The following is a 19,137-nucleotide window of genomic DNA, read 5'->3' as shown; positions in this document are numbered from 1 at the left end:
GCTGGGTCAGCTTAGGTCACACAACGAGTTGTGCGTTAGGCAGGTGGAGAGTGTGAGTTACACCGGGGCGGGTCCGTGCAACTTCTCTGGTAAAAGAGATGCCATTTTTTACCCCTTCGTGAGCCTGCTTTGTGGAAATCTCCTCCTCACGCCCGGCAGGGAACAAACAGCGTCTTTTCTAAAGGGTGTTTGGAGCGCTCCTAAAACCGGCCCTGCAGGACCGGGGGGCTGCGAACGGGGGCTCGGGGAGGCTCAGACCGGGCACAGGCGGAGTCCGGGGAGGCTCCGGCCGGCACACGCGGGGGTCCGACGGGCCCCGGCCGGCACACACGGGAGTCCGACGGGCCCCGGCTGGCACATACGGGAGTCCGACGGGCCCTGGCCGGCACACGCGGGGGCCGGGCGCCGAGCGGTGAAGCCGCCGCGGGTTCAATAGAGCCAACCCCGCGGAGCCCTCACGCCGCCGCCATGCCACCCGCACAGCCCCGCCCGCGCTCCCGTCTCGATGGTCTCGGGACCTCCGGGCCGCCGGGGGGCGCCGTGGGGCAGGGCGGGGGCGCGTTGAGCCGGGGTCCTCCCGGCCGGCAGGGGGCGCGGCGCGGGGCGGGCCGCGCGCGGGCGGGCGGCGCCGCCATGGACGCGCTGAGCCGGGCCGGGCCCCGGCCCCGCCGCGCCGCCGCCGCCGCCTCCCCGCTGCCCTGGGGCCGCTTCGCAGCATGGATCGACTGCGTGTGTGTGGTGACCTTCGATTTGGAGCTGGGACAGGCCATGGAGGTGCGCCAGGGGCACGGGCACTCCGCCTCAGGGAGCGGAGCTGTGAGGAGAGCCGGGATGGAGAGGAGGGGAACGGGAATGGGGAGAGGGAACGGGGAATCGGGGATGGGGCTGAGGGTCGGGAATGGGGAATAGGGAGGTGACAAGGGGAGTCGGGGACTGGGGGTGTGGAGGGAGCAGGGATGGGGAGAGAGGGAATCAGGGATGGCGAAGTGGAAGGGGAATTAAGGATGGAGACGGAGGGGATTAGGGATGAACAGGGGAAAGCGGGATAAGGAATGGAGAGGAAAAAGCGAGATAAGGAACGGACAGGGGAAAGCGGGATCAGGAATGGACAGGGGAAAGCGGGATCAGGAATGGACAGGGGAAAGCGGGATCAGGAATGGACAGGGGAAAGCGGGATTAGGAGTGGAAAGGGGAAAGCGGGATCGCGGTTGGGGGTGTGGACAGGGGGATCAGGGTTGGGGTGGAGGCAGCGAACAGGGAGGGGAGCGGAGCCTGAGCAGAGATTTGGGGTGAACGGGATCTTTGTGGGGTGGGGGGTGCACAGGGCAGGGAGGGGCCAGGGCAGCATCCAAGAGAGCTTTATGGATCCTCTTCATGGAATAAAACCTGCCCACGGTGACACATCCCATGGAGCCCAGCTGGGAGGGAAGGGAAGGATCCAGGGAGAGCTCCGAGCTGGCATTGCCAGAGCAGCTGGGGCTGCCCCTGCATCCGTGGCAGTGCCCAGGGCCAGGCTGGGCACTGGGGCTGGAGCACCCTGGCACAGTGGAGGTGTCCCTGCCTTGGTGGCCCTGCAGGGGCTCTGGGGTCCCTTCCCACCCAAGCCATCCCAGGATTCCAAAGACACACATTCCCAGCAGCCAGGGCAGGGAGGTGTCAGCGCAGGATTCCCAGGGACGGGAAGTGCCCTGGCTGGGTTGGAGCAGGGCTGAGCCCCCTTTGGGTGGGATTGGGATGGGAAGGGCTGGACAGCTGTTCCCAGTTCCCAGTGCTGGTCCTGCAGGAGGGTTCGGGATGAGCTGGGCTCCTCAGGGGCTGCTCTCTGAGGAAAGCAGGGAAGTGTGGATTTGTCTGAACCTGAGGCACCACCTCAAGTTTCCTCTTATTTCTTGTGGTTGTGGGAGTCGCTCCTTGCTCTGCCCTTTTTAAGGAGATTGATCTGGTTTTCAGAGAATTCAGCCTTCCCAGTTTTAAATGCTGGAGCTTCCAAAGGGAATGGGAAGCAGGAGGAACCAACACCACCTTTTTGCTGCTCCCTTGCCTTGAACACTTGATTCTTTCCCTGGAGCCTCAAAGTCAATAAAAAAATCTCCTCCAGACCCGAGTTTCACCTGTTTGATCCTTTTTCCTGCAAAACCAGGCCTGAAGTACCCCAAAAGAGGGAAGAATATCGGGATGATAATTAACATGGTGAATTCAACGCTTTGTAGTTGTGTTTTGATGTGTAAAGGTGGGTTCTCACCTGTCTGCCTTTGTGAGGAGGGACCTTTGTGGGTAAGGGATGCAGGAATGTTGTTTGTTCATCCCTGGAAAGGAATTTTCATTCTTTTCCTCTCTTTCCCTGCGTAAGTTTCAGTGGGAAAATGTTCCTTCTGTGGCAGAAATGACTTAGGAAAACTGGGAACGTGTTAGTGGGGATGACACAGCCCCATTGTCCACCTTCCTTTGGAAAAATGTTTTAGATTTCCATCCCAGAGAGAAGGGGAAGGAGCAGGGATGAGACATGGGGAGGGAAGCCAGCAAGAGGAGAAGCTTGGGGGGCTCTGGGGGTACCAATTTAGGGGGTCTGGCCATACAAACCCAGGGGGTCTCTGTGGGTACAAACCTGGAGGGTCTCTGAAATTCAGCTCTGGGAGATTCAGAAATCCAGCAGACTGAGGGAGAGCCCCAAGATCCTGGAATTCAACGATTCCCATTCTGCTTCCGTGGACAGTGGAGAAGCAGTAGGAAAGGAGAACCCAAATCAAGGCAGGAGTTAAATGGAATTCCTGTTCCTGGCCCCGCCACCTTCAAATAACCAAATAAACACTTCAGGATGTGATTGAAGCCCTGTTGGGCTGCTCTGGAGACATCCAAGGACTTCTACACATCCTAATTTCCTTTTCATTTGCCTTTTTTTGGGTTTTGAAAAGTTATAGTGACTGAGATTCCTTTTGGCTTGGATTTGAAGTTTTGAACTTTTGGATATACCCCAAACATAGAGAAACATCAGAGTTAAAGTGAAGGGGAAGCAGAGATGAGGGATTAAGGTTGGAAAGGACCTCTGAGATCATCGATTCCAGCCCTGGAGGTTAAAGCCTGATTTTCCAAACGTTCTCTTGCAGAAAGCCCCCCCAGAGTCCAGCAGGAGAAGCTGAAGCCTTGTCCCAAGTCCTGCTCTGAATTAGGCAGCAAATGTTGAGGAAAGCACAGTTCCTGGGATTCACTGATGGACCAGGATCAGCTGTCCAGGCCATGATTCCCTGGGAATTATCAGGATAAATGTTTGGATGGGGTTCATTAGTCCCAACCACAGGGATGCGTTGGGGGTCCTGGCACAGAACAGGGGCAGCAGGGAGGTGATGGATGCCCTGGGACAATCCCAGTCCCTTCCCACTGCAGCATCCCAGCCCTCCCTCTCCCTGCTGAGTCCCTGGAGCTGCTCAGGGATCGTTTGGCCCCGGGGTTTTGGTGGCTGTTGTCTCTCAGCTCAGCTCAGCTCAGCTCAGCTCTCATCAGCAGCACTGTTAATCGGGAGTTTGGCTGGCTGGGCCGGAGCGCCGCCCTCACCGAGGGGCCCGCGGGAATTGTCAGAGCTGGGTGAACTCCCAGCCCCTGGCACGGGGCCACCCCGGCTATTTATAGCCTGGAGAGGAGAGCCAGGCACCGAGGGAGCTCCAGCAGCTGATTCTGGAGCGCAGTCCTGAGGCTGACACGGCAGATCCAGCTCAGCCTGGTCTGTGCCAGCTCCTTCTGCTCCACTGCAGTTCCTGCACTTCTGCAGGGCTCTGTGGGATCCTCCTCAGGACCCACCCCACGAGACCCCACCTGCAGAGCTGCCCCAGCCCTGGGACACAGCAGCAGCACCTGGAGCTGCTGCAGAGAGCCCAGAGGAATCCATGGAGCTGCTGCAGGGTTGGAGCCCCTCAGCTCCCAGGGATCCAGGCTGGGAGAGCTGGGGGTGCTCACCTGGAGCAGGGAAGGCTCCAGGGAGAGCTGAGAGCCCCTGGCAGGGCCTGCAGAGGGACTGGGGACAAGGCCTGCAGGGACAGCACCCAGGGAATGGCTCCCACTGCCAGAGGGCAGCCATGGGTGGCATCTTGGCAAGGAGGAATTCCTGCCTGGGCTGGCATTGCCAGAGCAGCTGGGGATGCCCCTGATCCCTGCAGTGCCCAAGGCCAGGCTGGGCACTGGGGCTGGAGCAGCCTGGCACAGTGGAGGTGTCCCTGCCTTGGCTGGGTGGCACTGGAGGGGCTCTGGGGTCCCTTCCCACCCAAACCATTCCAGGATTCCCTGACTCTGTGATCTCCATGGGTTATGAGAAGCACAGAGTCAGGCTGGAGAAGCCCTCCAAGTTTATCAAATCCAGGTTATAGAATTCCTCCATTTGGGATTTGTCTCAGCCATGGCTGTTGAGCCCTCCTGGTTCCCCATTCCTGCAGTGCATCCCCCACGCCCCCCTGCTCTTTCCCAGCTCCTGCTCCACCCTGTCCCTCCTGTGTGTCCTGTCCTGCTGCTGACAGAACAGATGTTTGCACATCTGGAATGCTCCCAGAGGATTTGGGGCTGTTCATTCACTCAGCCATCAGGAATAAATCTAAACCAGGAGCCTTTGGGTCTGTCCAGAAATGCAAATAAAGCCGGGTTCAGTGCCAGGTTCAGAGTTTAAATCATGCCAGGTGCTCTCCCGTGGGCTCTGCTGGGGTCAGGGAGGAGGTGTGTGTGGAGCTGTGGGCACAGGGGCTGACAGGCTCTGCTCTCTCCACAGCTGGTGTATCCCCACGACTTCAGGCTCACCGAGAAGGAGGTAACCAGCCCACCCTTCCTTCCCTCCTCCCTGCTTTGCCAGCGGCTCTCCAGCGTCTCACTGGCTGTTGTGTTTTTGCAGAAAACGAGCATCTGCTACCTGTCCTTCCCAGACTCCTACTCAGGTGGGTGGCTCCGGGGGTGACAGAAGTGTCCCTGGTGGGAGGACAGTCCGTGGGGTGCAGCAGGGCCGAGGGGACTGCAGGGAGCACCCTGAGGCTGAGCCAGAGCCCCCCATGCTCTGCTGGGTGGGAACCTGTGCTCCAAGGGAATTCCCAATGTGGCCAGGAGGGGTGGCAGCTGTCACATTCCTGTGGTTGGGAGCAGGAGCTGGGGAGGGGACGCTTCCAGCAGAAATGTTCCCAAACCTGAGTTTGTACTTCACAAAGGGATAATGAGAAATAAATCTGCTCATCCAGCCAGGCCCTGGGGCTTTGAGGGTTGGGTTTCTGCATTTTCATGGAATCTTGGAATGGTTGGGTGGGAAGGGACCCCAGAGCCCCTGCAGCACCACCCCTGCCATGGCAGGGACACCTCCCACTGTGCCAGGCTGCTCCAGCCCCAGTGCCCAGCCTGGCCTTGGGCACTGCCAGGGATCCAGAGGCAGCCCCAGCTGCCAGGGCCTGCCCACCTGCCAGGGAAAAGCTTTTTCTATAGTTCCATTTCCCTTTTCCTTCCCATTTTGCTTCCTTTTCCCCTTTGGTCTCCCTTTCGGATTTCTTTGGTTTCTCCCCCATCCCTCCCCGTTCCCTGCTGGGTTTCCCCACGGCCCCCATTCCCACGGTGCTGGAGCCATTCCCGTCACTGTCCCCGTGTCCCTGTGGCAGGGGGCCTCGGGGACACCCAGTTCAGCTTCCGGCTGCGCCAGGCCGGGGGCTCCCGCGGCTCCCCGTTCCAGGACGACGGCCGCTACAACCGCGAGGCCCCGGTGACGCTGCAGGTGGGTGCTGGCCCTCGCCCTGCCGGGGCAAAGCCGGGCATGCTGTGGGGCTGGGGTCCCCGGGGAAACCCTCCTGCTCCTGGCCGTGGGAACTGCGGGACAAGAACGGCTCAGCTCAGGGATTGCCTTCCGTGCTCACAGGGACGGAGGGCGGGACAGAAAACTGCTGGGACTGGGAGCTGCTGGGACTGGGAATGGGATCAGGGACAGGGAATGGTGGGACTGGATCAGGGACAGGGAACTGCTGGGACTGAGAATGGGATCAAAGGTGGGACTGGATCAGGGACAGGGAACTGCTGGGACTGGGAATGGGATCAAAGGTGGGACTGGATCAGGGACTGGGAATGGGATCAGGGGACAGGGAATGGTGGGACTGGATCGGGGACAGGGAACTGCTGGGACTGGGAATGGGATCAGGGACAGGGAATGGTGGGACTGGATCAGGGGACAGGGAACTGCTGGGACTGGGAATGGGATCAAAGGTGGGACTGGATCAGGGACAGGGAACTGCTGGGACTGGGAATGGGATCAAAGGTGGGACTGGATCAGGGACTGGGAACTGCTGGGACAGGGAATGGGATCAGGGGACAGGGAACTGCTGGGACTGAGAATGGGATCAAAGGTGGGACTGGATCAGGGACAGGGAATGGGATCAGGGGACAGGGAATGGTGGGACTGGATCAGGGGACAGGGAACTGCTGGGACTGGGAATAGGATCAGGGGATAGGGAACTGCTGGGACAGGGAATGGGATCAAAGGTGGGACTGGATCAGGGACAGGGAACTGCTGGGACTGAGAATGGGATCAGGGGACAGGGAACTGCTGGGACTGGGAATGGGATCAAAGGTGGGACTGGATCAGGGACAGGGAACTGCTGGGACTGAGAATGGGATCAAAGGTGGGACTGGATCAGGGACAGGGAACTGCTGGGACTGAGAATGGGATCAAAGGTGGGACTGGATCAGGGACAGGGAATGGGATCAGGGGACAGGGAATGGTGAGACTGGATCAGGGGACAGGGAACTGCTGGGACTGAGAATGGGATCAGGGGATAGGGAACTGCTGGGACTGGGAATGGGATCAGGGGATAGGGAACTGCTGGGACAGGGAATGGGATCAGGGATAGGGAACTGCTGGGACAGGGAATGGGATCAAAGGTGGGACTGGATCAGGGATAGGGAACTGCTGGGAGAGGGAATTAGGTCATGGGGATCAAAGAGTGAATTGAATCAGAGAGAGGGAACTGAACTGAGTCAGGAGGACCCCCAGCTATTTTGGGAGGTGGAGCAGAATTAGGGAGACCCCAGTTCCACTAGGAGAGGGAACTGAATTTGGGAGACCTCAGTTATTTTGGGAGAGGGAGCTGAAACAGGAGCAGCCTGGGAAATCTGGGAGAGGGAGCTGAAGCAGGGACACCTCCCACTGTCCCAGGCTGCTCCAGCCCCAGTGCCCAGCCTGGCCTTGGGCACTGCCAGGGATCAGGGGCAGCCCCAGCTGCTCTGGCAATGCCAGCCCAGGCAGGAATTCCTCATTGCCAAGATGCCACCCATGGCTGCCCTGTGGCAGTGGGAGCCATTCCCTATGTGCTGTCCCCAGCACATATGTGCTGTCCCCAGTCCCTCTGCAGCTCTCCTGGAGCCCCTGCAGGCCCTTCCAGGGTCTCTGGGCTCTCCCTGGAGCCTCCCTCTCCATGTGAGCACCCCCAGCTCTCCCAGCCTGGCTCCAGTTGTGTCCCTCCCTGTGCCCCCATGGAAAGCTCTCTTGGAGGGCTGGGAGGTGTCAGAGCAGGGGGATGGCTCAGGAGGGGTTGGGGGCAGTGGGGCTGGGCTGTCCTTAACTGTCTCTCTGTTCTTTTTCTGTCCCTCCCTGTCTCCCTGTCCCTCTGTCCCTCCCTGTCCCTCTGTCCCTCTGTCCCTCCCTGTCTCCCTGTCCCTCTGTCCCTCCCTGTCTCTCTGTCCGTCTGTCCCTCCCTGTCCCCCTGTCCCTGCAGCGAGAGGCTGCTCACTATTTTGGGTACGTGTACTTCCGGCAGGTCAAGGACAGCTCCATGAGGAGGGGCTACTTCCAGAAGGTCAGTGCTGAGTCTGGAATCCCGGGATCCCTGGGGCTGGAAAAGCCCTCCCAGCCCACGGAGCCCCAGCTGTGCCCAGTGCCCACCTTGTCCCAGAGCCCTGAGTGCCACCTCCAGGAGTTCCTGGGACACCTCCAGGGATGGGCACCCCAAAGCTCCATGGGCAGCCCCTGCCAAGGTCTGACCACCCTTTCCAGGGGGAAATTCCTGCTGTGCCCACCCAGACCCTCCCCTGGCCCAGCTTTGTCCTGTGCTGGTCCATGGGGACATCTCAGTCCCAGCAGTGTCCTGAGCTTCGTGCCCTCCACCTTCAGGAGTTCCTTTCTGACTCCTGCTAATGCAGAATTCAGTTTTTCCATCCCCACTAAACCAGTGAGTTTTCCACTGGAACAGTGGGATTGCTCAGGGAAGGAATTATCACACTTGGATGAGGTTTGAATTCAAATGGCCAAGTTTGGAGTTGGACAGGAGGGGTTTAAATGACTCCTGCATTCCTAATTAATGCACTCATTAATGGCTAGGGGAAGAGGAGAGTCAGTGTAACAATGAAACCTCCAGTGGGCTGGGTTGGGACAGCTGTAAAAAACCAGGGATTTATTTCACAAGGAGGCCCCAATTAGAACAGAAAAGGCCTTGCTGGACACAATTCATTATTCCAAGTTCTTTTGTCCTTCCCCAGCATTCCTTGACTTTGTTTATCTGCCCAATTCCCATTTCAGGAGTCACTCTTTTGTGCTTCTCCACCTGAAATGGTTTTTGGGAGCTTTGAACCCACCAGCAACTGAGTTTTATTCCCTCTCCAGCTGCTGCTTTGCCAGGCCATGCTCCCGTCCCTTTGCTCTCCCAAATCCTGGCTCAGGAGCAGGTGGCAGCAGGAATTCCACCAAAGTGCTGCTTGGGAGCTGCTCCGTGGATTTAGTGCTGGGGTTTTTAAGTTCCCCCCTCTCCAAGCAGTACAGAAATGTGCAGTGCTGGGGTCAGGGGGGTCCTGATCCCAAATGTGCCATTCCCAGTCCCTGGTGCTCGTGTCCCGCCTTCCCTACGTGAACCTGTTCCAGTGCCTGCTGCAGCTGATTGCTCCGGAATACTTCGACAAGCTGGAGCCCTGCCTGGAGGCAGGTGAGCTGGGGGCAGGGCTTCCAGCCTGGGATAGAGGGGCTGCATCGGGAGGGTCCTGGGAAACAGCTGCAGTGCTCCAAAGGGCTTCATTCCGGAGCAGATTCCAGCAGGGATGAACCTCCTCCTGCTTGTCCAAGTGGATAACCAGGTGTAAAGGAGGGATTGTGGGGAGGCAGGGCATGGGGCTGGCAGTTTGGATGCAGGGTGTTCCCAAGGAATGCAGTGTATTCCCAAAGCCAGGAATCTGCTGTGCCTCCATAAGGCCTTTTGTGCCTGATTTCATCCTGATCTATCAGCTCTGGGTTTGCCACAAGCCAGGGGGATGTGTGAGCTGGGAAAGGGAACAATTCCCTTTCAGAATGCCAGGATGAGCTGGATTTTCCCTCAGATGAATCTCTTCCCTTCCCTGTGTCCCTCAGTGTGCAACGAGATCGACCAGTGGCCACCCCCAGTGCCTGGCCAGACCCTGAACCTGCCTGTGATGGGAGTTGTCATCCAGGTACCTGGGGACCTGTGTTCCGTGTTCCTGCATGTGAAATCCCTGCCCAGCCCACGTTCCCCACAGCCCTTCCAGCTGGAAATGGTGCCTGGGAAGTTTCTGCCCTGCCAGTCCCACCCCACCCAGTGTGATCCCTGCTCTCCTTGCCCTGCAGGTGAGGATCCCATCCCGGGTGGACAAGCCAGGCTCCAGCCCAGTGAAGCAGTGCAACCAGGAGGTGAGAGGGGCTGGAGCAGAGGGAGGAGCTGCATCCTGAATCCTCTTGGGAACCCTTTGGGCTGGGGTCAGTGTGGTCTCAGCAGTTCCACGCCAGTCTCTCCTGCCTGGAGTCACACAGGGCTCTGTGCACCCACTCCGGGTGCTTTACTCACTGCTCCCTTTGCTTTTCCTGGGAAGTCAGGCCCTGCTGGGTCTCCTGCCGTCACCCTGGAGTTGTTCTGAATTTGCTTCAGTGTTTTGGTTCAGCTCTGGTTTGGATTCCTTCCTTTCCCCTTTCTCTGACTAACACTGGTTTGATGCCACATCTCTAACCCCGCTGGCTCTGCTGTGTCTCAAACACTCTCCCACCAGAGGAAACCCTGGAAAACAAAGGAGCAGGCATGGGCAGCCTTTCCCATCTGGAAAAGAAGGGAATCTTCCTTGTTTGCAGGCACAGGAATTGGTTTGGGATTGAGTGCTGTGCCCACCTCAGGGTGTGAGCCTTGTTCCCTGTGTTCCCAGTGGCTGGCTGGTGGAATTCCAGGCAGCCTGCTCCCATCTCCTCACAGTTCACTAACAGCTACTAACAGCCTTTTCTCCCTTCCTCATCCAGAATCTGTTACCAGCCCCCCTGGTTCTCCCCAGTGTTCATGAGCTGGATCTGTTCAGGTGAGAGGCTCCTGCCAACCCTCTCCCCTCCACCTGCCGCCCTCTCCCTGCTGGGAGCATCCCGTACATCACAGGGATGGTGCACAGTCAAACACTGCTGTGTTCCAGGACTCCTTTGGGATTCTGGGCAGGCTCTGAGCTGAGGGTTGTGCCTGCACAGCCCCAGGGCCAGGAGAGGGGCTGGGGGTGAGAGCTGGACCTGACCCAGCCCAGAACCCCCCAGCCCTGGGCTGAGCCCCAGTGTGGGCAGCAGGGCAGGGGGATCCTGCCCCTGTGCCCCCTCAGGTGCTGCCCCAGCCCTGGGACACAGCAGCAGCACCTGGAGCTGCTGCAGAGAGCCCAGAGGAGGCCCCAGAGTGGCAGGGGTGGCACTGGATGGGTTTTGAGGTCCCTTCCCACCCTAACCATTCCACTCTGATCACAGATTGCTTGACTGTGCTTAGAGCATTTCCTTTAAACTTGTATGGAACAAGTGAGTGACAGCCCAGGTGAAAACAGCTGAATTTCCCTGTGAAATGCTGAAAGTCCATCCTAGATCTCAAATTCCCAGACAGGAGCACACCTGGGGGGGCTTGCAGGCCACAGCCGTGTCTGTTCCATCCTGACTGACCCTGTCATCGTTCCCATTGTCCCAGGTGCTTCCAGCCAGTGCTGATCCACATCCAGATGCTGTGGGAGCTGATGCTGCTGGGGGAGCCCATGGTGGTGATGGCACCGTCCCCAACCATGTCCTCAGAGATGGTCCTGGCCCTCACCAGGTACCACCCACAGGCTGGGAGGGACTGGGAGCTGTGGCACCAAATTCTGGCAGCTTTTCCCTGCCACATGCACTCTGTGCTGCTCACCTGGGTTGGGTTCAGTTTGCTCTTGGAAGCTTTGCAAGACAAGCTGCAAATATTCCACGCTCATTTTCCAGCAAGGATAGAGAGGAGTACAGAGGAATCTCCCCTGATGGGTCCAGCCCTGAGGAATGTTCTCTGCCCAGCTCAGAGCTCTGCATTAGCACAAAACCCCAAAAACAGCAGCATCCCTAGAGAGGGTCAGCCAGGCCAGGTGCCAGGTGCTGCCCTGGGCTCAGCCCAAGTCCCTGGCGTGCTCCAGGCTGGGGCAGGGGGCTGGAAAGCTGGGAAAGGTCCTGGGGGTGCTGTGCCAGCAGCTGGGCACGAGCCCAGGGTGGCCAGGGGGGCAGGAGGCCAATGGGCCCTGGGCTGTGGCAGCTCCAGGGTGGGCACGGCCCCAGGGCAGGGACTGTACCCTGTGCTGGCCCGGGGTGACCCTGCCACACCCAGGGTGACCCTGCCACGCCCAAGGTGACCCTGCCACGCCCGGGATGACCCTGCCATGCCCAAGGTGACCCTGCCACGCCCAGGGTGACCCTGCCATGCCCAAGGTGACCCTGCCACGCCCAGGATAACCCTGCCACGCCCGGGGTGACCCTGCCACGCCCAGGGTGACCCTGCCACGCCCAGGATAACCCTGCCACACCCGGGATTACCCTGCCATGCCCAGGGTGACCCTGCCACGCCCAGGATAACCCTGCCATGCCCAGGGTGACCCTGCCACGCCCAGGGTGACCCTGCCACGCCCAGGATAACCCTGCCACGCCCAAGGTGACCCTGCCACGCCCGGGATTACCCTGCCACACCCGGGGTGACCCTGCCACGCCCAGAGTGACCCTGCCACGCCTGGGGTGACCCTGCCACGCCTGGGGTGACCCTGCCATGCCCGGGGTGACCCTGCCACGCCCAGGGTGACCCTGCCACGCCCGGGATTACCCTGCCACGCCCAGGGTGACCCTGCCACGCCCAGGGTGACCCTGCATGGCTCTGTGCCTGTCCCTGCAGCTGCCTGGCCCCGCTGCGTTACTGCTGCGATTTCCGGCCCTACTTCACCATCCACGACAGCGAGTTCAAGGAATACACCACGCGCACCCAGGCCCCGTGAGTGCCCCTTGTGCCCTGCCACCTCTCCCCAGGGACAGCCAGGGCCACTGGTGCTCAGCCTGTCCCCTCCTTCCAGGCCCAACATCGTCGTGGGTGTCACCAACCCCTTCTTCATCAAGACCCTGCAGCACTGGCCGCACATCCTGCGGGTGGGCGAGCCCCGCATGTCAGGTGAGCCAGGGCAGCTCAAGGTGACTGTCAGTGGAGCTCAGGGTGAAGGGGGAGCTCAGGGGGCCTGCAGGGGAGCTCAGGTGCCAGGGTGGCTGCCAGGGTGTCACAGTCATGACAGCCATAATACACAGAGCATCATCACACAATTTCAGAAAGCTTTAAGCATTCCTCCGTGCACAGTAACACCTTACTGCTTCAGAAGGCTTCAGGCATCTGCCCACACAGGGTAACACCACACCACACCAGATGGCTGCAGGCATCTGCCCTTGCTGGTCTTTGCCCACCCTTTTATGCCCTCACGTTCATGCCCTGCACCTGTGTGCCCTCTGCTCCCTGGGCACACCTGGGCACTCCATGGCTCCGTGCTGCTCACCTGGGCACCCTATGGCTGTCAGTGCTGTCAGTGCTGTCAGTGCTGCTCACCTGGGCACCCCATGGCTGTCAGTGCTGCTCACCTGGGCACTCCATGGCTGTCAGTGCTGTCAGTGCTGCTCACCTGGGCACCCCATGGCTGTCAGTGCTGTCAGTGCTGCTCACCTGGGCACTCCATGGCTGTCAGTGCTGCTCACCTGGGCACCCCATGGCTCAGTGCTGCTCACCTGGGCACCCCATGGCTGTCAGTGCTGTCAGTGCTGCTCACCTGGGCACCCCATGGCTGTCAGTGCTGCTCACCTGGGCACTCCATGGCTGTCAGTGCTGTCAGTGCTGCTCACCTGGGCACCCCATGGCTGTCAGTGCTGCTCACCTGGGCACCCCATGGCTGTCAGTGCTGCTCACCTGGGCACTCCATGGCTGTCAGTGCTGTCAGTGCTGCTCACCTGGGCACCCCATGGCTCAGTGCTGCTCACCTGGGCACCCCATGGCTGTCAGTGCTGCTCACCTGGGCACCCCATGGCTGTCAGTGCTGCTCACCTGGGCACTCCATGGCTGTCAGTGCTGTCAGTGCTGCTCACCTGGGCACCCCATGGCTCAGTGCTGCTCACCTGGGCACCCCATGGCTCAGTGCTGCTCACCTGGGCACTCCAGGTGTCAGTGCTGCTCACCTGGGCACTCCAGGGCTCAGTGCTGCTCACCTGGGCACTCCATGGCTGTCAGTGCTGCTTACCTGGGCACCCCATGGCTCAGTGCTGTCAGTGCTGCTCACCTGGGCACCCCATGGCTGTCAGTGCTGCTCACCTGGGCACCCCATGGCTGTCAGTGCTGCTCACCTGGGCACTCCATGGCTCAGTGATGCTCACCTGGGCACTCCATGGCTGTCAGTGCTGCTCACCTGGGCACCCCATGGCTGTCAGTGCTGTCAGTGCTGCTCACCTGGGCACCCCATGGCTGTCAGTGCTGCTCACCTGGGCACTCCATGGCTGTCAGTGCTGCTCACCTGGGCACTCCATGGCTGTCAGTGCTGTCAGTGCTGCTCACCTGGGCACCCCATGGCTCAGTGCTGCTCACCTGGGCACTCCAGGTGTCAGTGCTGCTCACCTGGGCACCCCATGGCTCAGTGCTGTCAGTGCTGCTCACCTAGGCACTCCAGGGCTGTCAGTGCTGCTCACTGGGCACTGAGCTGCCCTGGCAGTGGTTTTCTCTCCTGGGAGAGCCCAGCAGCCACAGGAGCTCACCTCTGGCTGTGGCCATGTGCAGGATGAGCACGGAGCTGGGGCAGGGTGTGGGGAGCAGGAATTGCTGTCCTGGAGCTTCCAGGGCAGGAAATTGAGAGGTGGAGAGAGAGAAAGCTCCTCTCCTTTATCGAGCACCTCTGTTGGCTGGGAAGCCCAGGCAGCCCTGGGGAGGAGGAGCTGGTTTTCAGCACATCCTGATCCCAGAATTCCAGCAGGGAAGGGAGCTGGCACTGCTCTGAGGGTGGGCAGGGGCAGGGCTGGGTGTCCCCAGGTGCAGTCCCAGCAGGAAGGACAGAGCCTGAATTGTCCCCGCTGGGTGGCACAGGAGACCTGCCCAAGCAGGTGAAGGTGAAGAAGCTGGCCAAGCTGAAGACCCTGGACACCAAACCAGGTGGGTGCAGGCCTCAGGAACCCCTCAGGAGCTGTGTCCATTTGTGACTCCTGATTTTTCCTGATGCCGTGGTTTTCCCACGCAGGAATCTACACTTCCTATAAAACATTCCTTCACAAAGACAAAACCCTGATCAAAAGGCTGCTGAAGGTAAGCACCTCCCACCCTGTCCTGGTGGGAAACTGCCAAGAGCTCCATTTGATCAGACAGAGCTCTCCAAAGGAGCAGGACTTACACTTTGGGATGATTTAGTCTGTAATGGGTCCATTCATCATGCCCAGTTTAGGAATTTCCATTTGATATTGAGGATTAAATCCTGGTGCTAGCAATAAACTGAGTGGGAATAATTTATATTTAAAAAGTCCTGAAAAAAACCCCCCAGGTTTTGTGTAGTAAAACTTGAAATTTTAATGTGTTTGAGTGGAGGGCGGAGTCTGTGCTATGGGATCTGGAGTTTGGGACCTGGATTTGGGGATCTGGAGTTTGGGCAGCACTTCAGGCTTCTGTGCCTGCAGAGCTGCAGGTTGTGTGTGACAGCGAGGGGACACCTGGGTGACCCAGCTGTGCCATGGGTGACATTGGGTGAGCCGACATGACCCGGCTGTGCCATGGGTGACACTGGGTGAGCCCACATGACCCAGCTGTGCTGTGGGTGACTCTGTGTGACCCTGTGTGACACAGCCGTGCCATGGGTGACACTGGGTGAGCCCACATGACCCAGCTGTGCCATGGGTGACATTGGGTGACCCAGCTGTGCCGTGGGTGACACTGGGTGAGCCCACATGACCCAGCTGTGCCATGGGTGACATTGGGTGACCCCATGTGACACGGCTGTGCCATGGGTGACACTGGGTGACCCAGCCGTGCCATGGGTGACAGTGGGTGACCCCGTGTGACACGGCTGTGCCGTGGGTGACCCCGTGTGACACAGCTGTGCCATGGGTGACACTGGGTGACCCCGTGTGACCCTGGGTGACCCTGTGTGACACGGCTGTGCCACGGTGTCCCCTCTGTCGCGCAGGGCATCCAGCGGAAGCGCCCCTCGGAGGTGCAGAGCGCTCTGCTGAGGAGGCACCTCCTGGAGCTCACCCAGAGCTTCATCATCCCTCTGGTGAGTGCAGGGACGCCTGGGGGGACGGGGAGCAGCGCCTGGGACAGAGCCCAGGGCAGGGAACCCTGGAGGGGCTGCATGGCAAGGACCTTTAAACTCATCCCATCCCCTGCCACAGCAGGGACACCTCCCACTGTCCCCAGTGCTCCAAACCCCACTGCCCACCTGGCCTTGGGCACTGCTGGGGGCACCACAAGAGGCTCCTCACCTGGAAGTTATTATTTTTATTTTTATCTTTTCTTGTTTTAGGAGCATTACATGGCCAGCCTGATGCCTCTGCAGAGGGCCATCACTCCGTGGAAGGTAGGATGCACTTCCCAGTCCTCCTTCCCTTTGGGATTGGGAGTGGTTACAGGGTGCTGGGCACACTCCTGGGAACCTCCCCTGTAGAAGGAAGAGGGTTTCACTCCTTTAAAAATTCATTAAAAAGTTGAAAGAAATCTTGTGACAGATATTCCCAGTTTTACCAGGAGCTGAGTTACTGGGAATCTCACGTGAGGATCAGCCTTGGGCGGTTTTTATCCTCAGTGCCTTGGGCTCCTTTCCCACTGGGAATGCAGCCCTTGTTTTCCTGGTTTCCTTTGGGATTCTCTGACATGGATTTCCATGGACTAACGTGGATTTCCTGTGCAGAATCCCCCCCAGATCCGCCCGTTCTGCCAGGAGGATTTCATGAAGAGCCTGGAGCACGCTGGGCCCCAGCTCACCTGTGTGCTCAAGGGGGACTGGCTGGGGCTCTACAGGTGAGAGCCCTGATCCCACCCCCAGCTGGGCCTGTCCAAATGGGCAGCAGACCCTGCAGCAGCACTGGGAGCTGTGGGGCCTGCAGAACTCAGCCATGGATTAACTCAGGATGCTCAGGGAGAGCAAACCCAGGGCAAATCCAGCCTGGGGTGCGTGTGTTTTAAATGAGGGGAGATCCTGCAGGGGAGTTGGTCCAGGGTTTTCCTGGATAGTTGGTTCTGACTGGGATGGAGAAGACACCTGGTTCAACAGGAGTGGGAAAAATGCAGAAGTTGGATACCCAAGTAAGGAAAATGGGAAATGCGCGGATAGAGAATGAAAAAAATCACAGAAAGTGATCAGAAACAATAATTACAGAATTATGGAATGGGCTGGGTGGGAAGGGACCCCAGAGCCCCTCCAGTGCCCCCCAGCCATGGCAGGGACACCTCCCACTGTCCCAGGGTGTCCCAGTGCCCAGCCTGGCCTTGGGCACTGCCAGGGATGCAGGGGCAGCCCCAGCTGCTCTGGGCACCTGTGCCCTTGTCCTGGTGTGTCCCCAGCCAGCCCAGGGCCCCCTTGAGCCCTTCCCAGGGTCCCCTCAGGGAGCTGTGGGTCACAGGGTGGGGTTGTTGGATAGGATTGCCCTGCGGGTCCCTGCCAGCTCCAGCACCCCACAATTCACAGTTGCTGACCTCTCCACAGGCGATTCTTCAAGTCCCCCAACTTCGACGGCTGGTTCCGGCAGCGGCACCGCGAGATGACCCAGAAGCTCGAGGCCCTGCACCTGGAGGCCATCTGTGAGGCGGTGGGTGACAGGGACAGGGACAGGGCTGTGGCTGTGAGGCGCTGGGTGACAGGGACAGGGCTGGGACAGGGCTGTGTCTGTGAGGTGCTGGGTGACAGGGACAGGGACAGGGCTGTGGCTGTGAGGCGCTGGGTGACAGGGACAGGGACAGGGCTGTGGCTGTGAGGCGCTGGGTGACAGGGACAGGGACAAGGACAGAGCTGGGACAGGGACAGGGCTGTGTCTGTGAGGCGCTGGGTGACAGGGACAGGGCTGTGTCTGTGAGACGCTGGGTGACAGGGACAGGGACAAGGACAGAGCTGGGACAGGGACAGGGCTGTGTCTGTGAGGCGCTGGGTGACAGGGACAGGGCTGTGTCTGTGAGACGCTGGGTGACAGGGACAGGGACAAGGACAGAGCTGGGACAGGGACAGGGCTGTGTCTGTGAGGCGCTGGGTGACAGGGACAGGGACAGGGCTGTGTCTGTGAGGCGGTGGGTGACAGGGACAGGGCTGGGACAGGGCTGTGGCTGTGAGGCGCTGGGTGACAGAGACAGGGCTGGGTTTACTCAGAGAGGAGAAGGATCCAGGGAGAGCTGAGAGCCCCTGGCAGGGCCTGCAGGGGCTCCAGCAGAGCTGCAGAGGGACTTGGGACAAGGCCTGCAGGGACAGCACACAGGGAATGGCTCCCACTGCCAGAGGGCAGCCATGGGTGGCATCTTGGCCATGAGGAATTCCTGCCTGGGCTGGCATTGCCAGAGCAGCTGGGGCTGCCCCTGATCCCTGCAATGCCCAAGGCCAGGCTGGGCACTGGGACACCCTGGCACAGTGGGAGGTGTCCCTGCCATGGCAGGGGTGGCACTGGAGGGGCTCTGTCACTGTTTCAGGAATGAGGATGGAAACCCCCTGCTCACTTCAGGCTTTCCTTAGGGGAATCCCTTGGGAAGCATCCCTGAGGGAAGCCACTCTCTCCTTAGGACATCGTGGCCTGGATGAAGGACAAGTCCGAGGTGGAGATCGTGGACCTGGTGCTGAAGCTGCGGGAGAAGCTGGTGAGTCCCTCCCTCCCTGCCTCCCCCTGCACTCCTTCCTGTCTGGGTGGAGAGAAATCCGGGGCACAGATCACACCTGTGCCGTGGAAAACCTGGAGGACTGGCAAGCTCGGGGAATTTTGGTGTTTGTGTGAAATCCTCAGAAATAGGAGGATCCAGAGAACTCCTTCCCCCCCCGAGGCTCAGGTGGCGTTTCCTGCCCCTGTTTATCCCGAGCTGCAGCAGGCAGAGCCCAGCAGAGGGACAAGGCCCCTGGAATGTGTCCATCCCCATCTCCTGCAGGTGAGGGCTCGCTGCCAGCACCTGCCCGTCAAGGAGGAGACCCTGCAGAGGGTGGGTCTCTACATCGACACCATCATCGGCTCGCTGCCCGAGGACCTGCAGACTGTGCTGCACCACCCCTGAGCCGGGGGGCTCCTGGAGACCCTTCCCGGGCTGTCCCGGGCTGTCCCGGGCCGGCCGGGATCGCGGGCGGAGCCGGGCCGGGGCTGTCCCCGCCGAACCGCCCCTGGGTGGCACCGCAGGGCAGGAGGGCCCGCCCGGACACCCCATCCTCACCCGTGCTCGGACCCTCGGCATGCCCGTCCCGCCCGGGAGCAGCAGGAGCAGCCGTGCAGGGGCACGGGCAGGAGGTGACAGAGCCGTGCCTGGCCCGGGCAGCCGCGGGGGCAGCAGGAGGAGGAGGATCGCTGGACATGGACAATTGCTGCTCTGTTCCTCCGGGGCAGGGCCAGAGGAGGGGCTGGAGCATCCGCGGGGATCAGAGCTCCCCGGAGTGCCTGGGCATGGCTGCTGGGAGGAGCTGGCCCCAAATCCTATTTATTCTGCTTGGAAACCCAGCCTGAGCTCCAGGGACACGGCGGGGCTGGGGCTCTGCCCGAGGCTCTGGGAGAGCTCCTGCCAGCCCCTTCCCAATAAAACCTGGAGAAGCTGATTGCACAGCCTGTGCCGAGCTGCAGTGGGCCCTGCCGCTGTGCCCCTGCTCCAGAGCAGCTCCTGTGCCTGGATCCCCTTCCTGCCTCGGCAATGCATTGCTGGGACCAGGGCATTGGCGCTCCAGACCTGC

At 60.1% G+C, this 19,137-nt stretch overlaps 1 protein-coding gene across 1 annotated transcript; it reads left to right on the top strand.

Annotated features, from left to right (window-relative positions):
* Positions 1-633: 633 nt before the first annotated feature.
* On the top strand, positions 634-19,005 carry DENND6B (DENN domain containing 6B). Its single transcript, XM_058022375.1, has 20 exons — positions 634-774; positions 4,748-4,786; positions 4,868-4,910; positions 5,613-5,725; positions 7,716-7,796; positions 8,810-8,915; positions 9,335-9,414; positions 9,569-9,631; positions 10,226-10,281; positions 10,917-11,039; positions 12,126-12,221; positions 12,301-12,395; positions 14,334-14,399; positions 14,485-14,549; positions 15,421-15,510; positions 15,760-15,813; positions 16,144-16,253; positions 16,939-17,041; positions 17,997-18,071; positions 18,354-19,005. Exons 1-20 carry the CDS (start codon positions 634-636, stop codon positions 18,474-18,476), a joined length of 1,722 nt encoding a protein of 573 aa, XP_057878358.1. The 3' UTR covers positions 18,477-19,005.
* Positions 19,006-19,137: the final 132 nt, after the last annotated feature.

The sequence above is a fragment of the Melospiza georgiana genome, chromosome 4, assembly GCF_028018845.1.
Source record: "Melospiza georgiana isolate bMelGeo1 chromosome 4, bMelGeo1.pri, whole genome shotgun sequence".
In the NCBI taxonomy this organism is placed as follows: Eukaryota; Metazoa; Chordata; class Aves; order Passeriformes; family Passerellidae; genus Melospiza; species Melospiza georgiana.
The sequence above is the reverse complement of the archived record's forward strand: the minus strand, read 5'-3'. Positions and strand labels throughout refer to the sequence as shown.

What these genes read in the sequence shown, in the direction of transcription:
- DENND6B (XM_058022375.1), top strand. Translation starts at nt 634, where the DNA reads ATGGACGCGCTGAGCCGGGCCGGGCCCCGGCCCCGCCGCGCCGCCGCC. An exon ending in CTTCCCAGACTCCTACTCAG is followed by an intron (nt 4,911 to 5,612) that starts GTGGGTGGCTCC and finishes TCCCTGTGGCAG; the next exon opens with GGGGCCTCGGGGACACCCAG. An exon ending in TGGAGGCCATCTGTGAGGCG is followed by an intron (nt 17,042 to 17,996) that starts GTGGGTGACAGG and finishes CTCTCTCCTTAG; the next exon opens with GACATCGTGGCCTGGATGAA.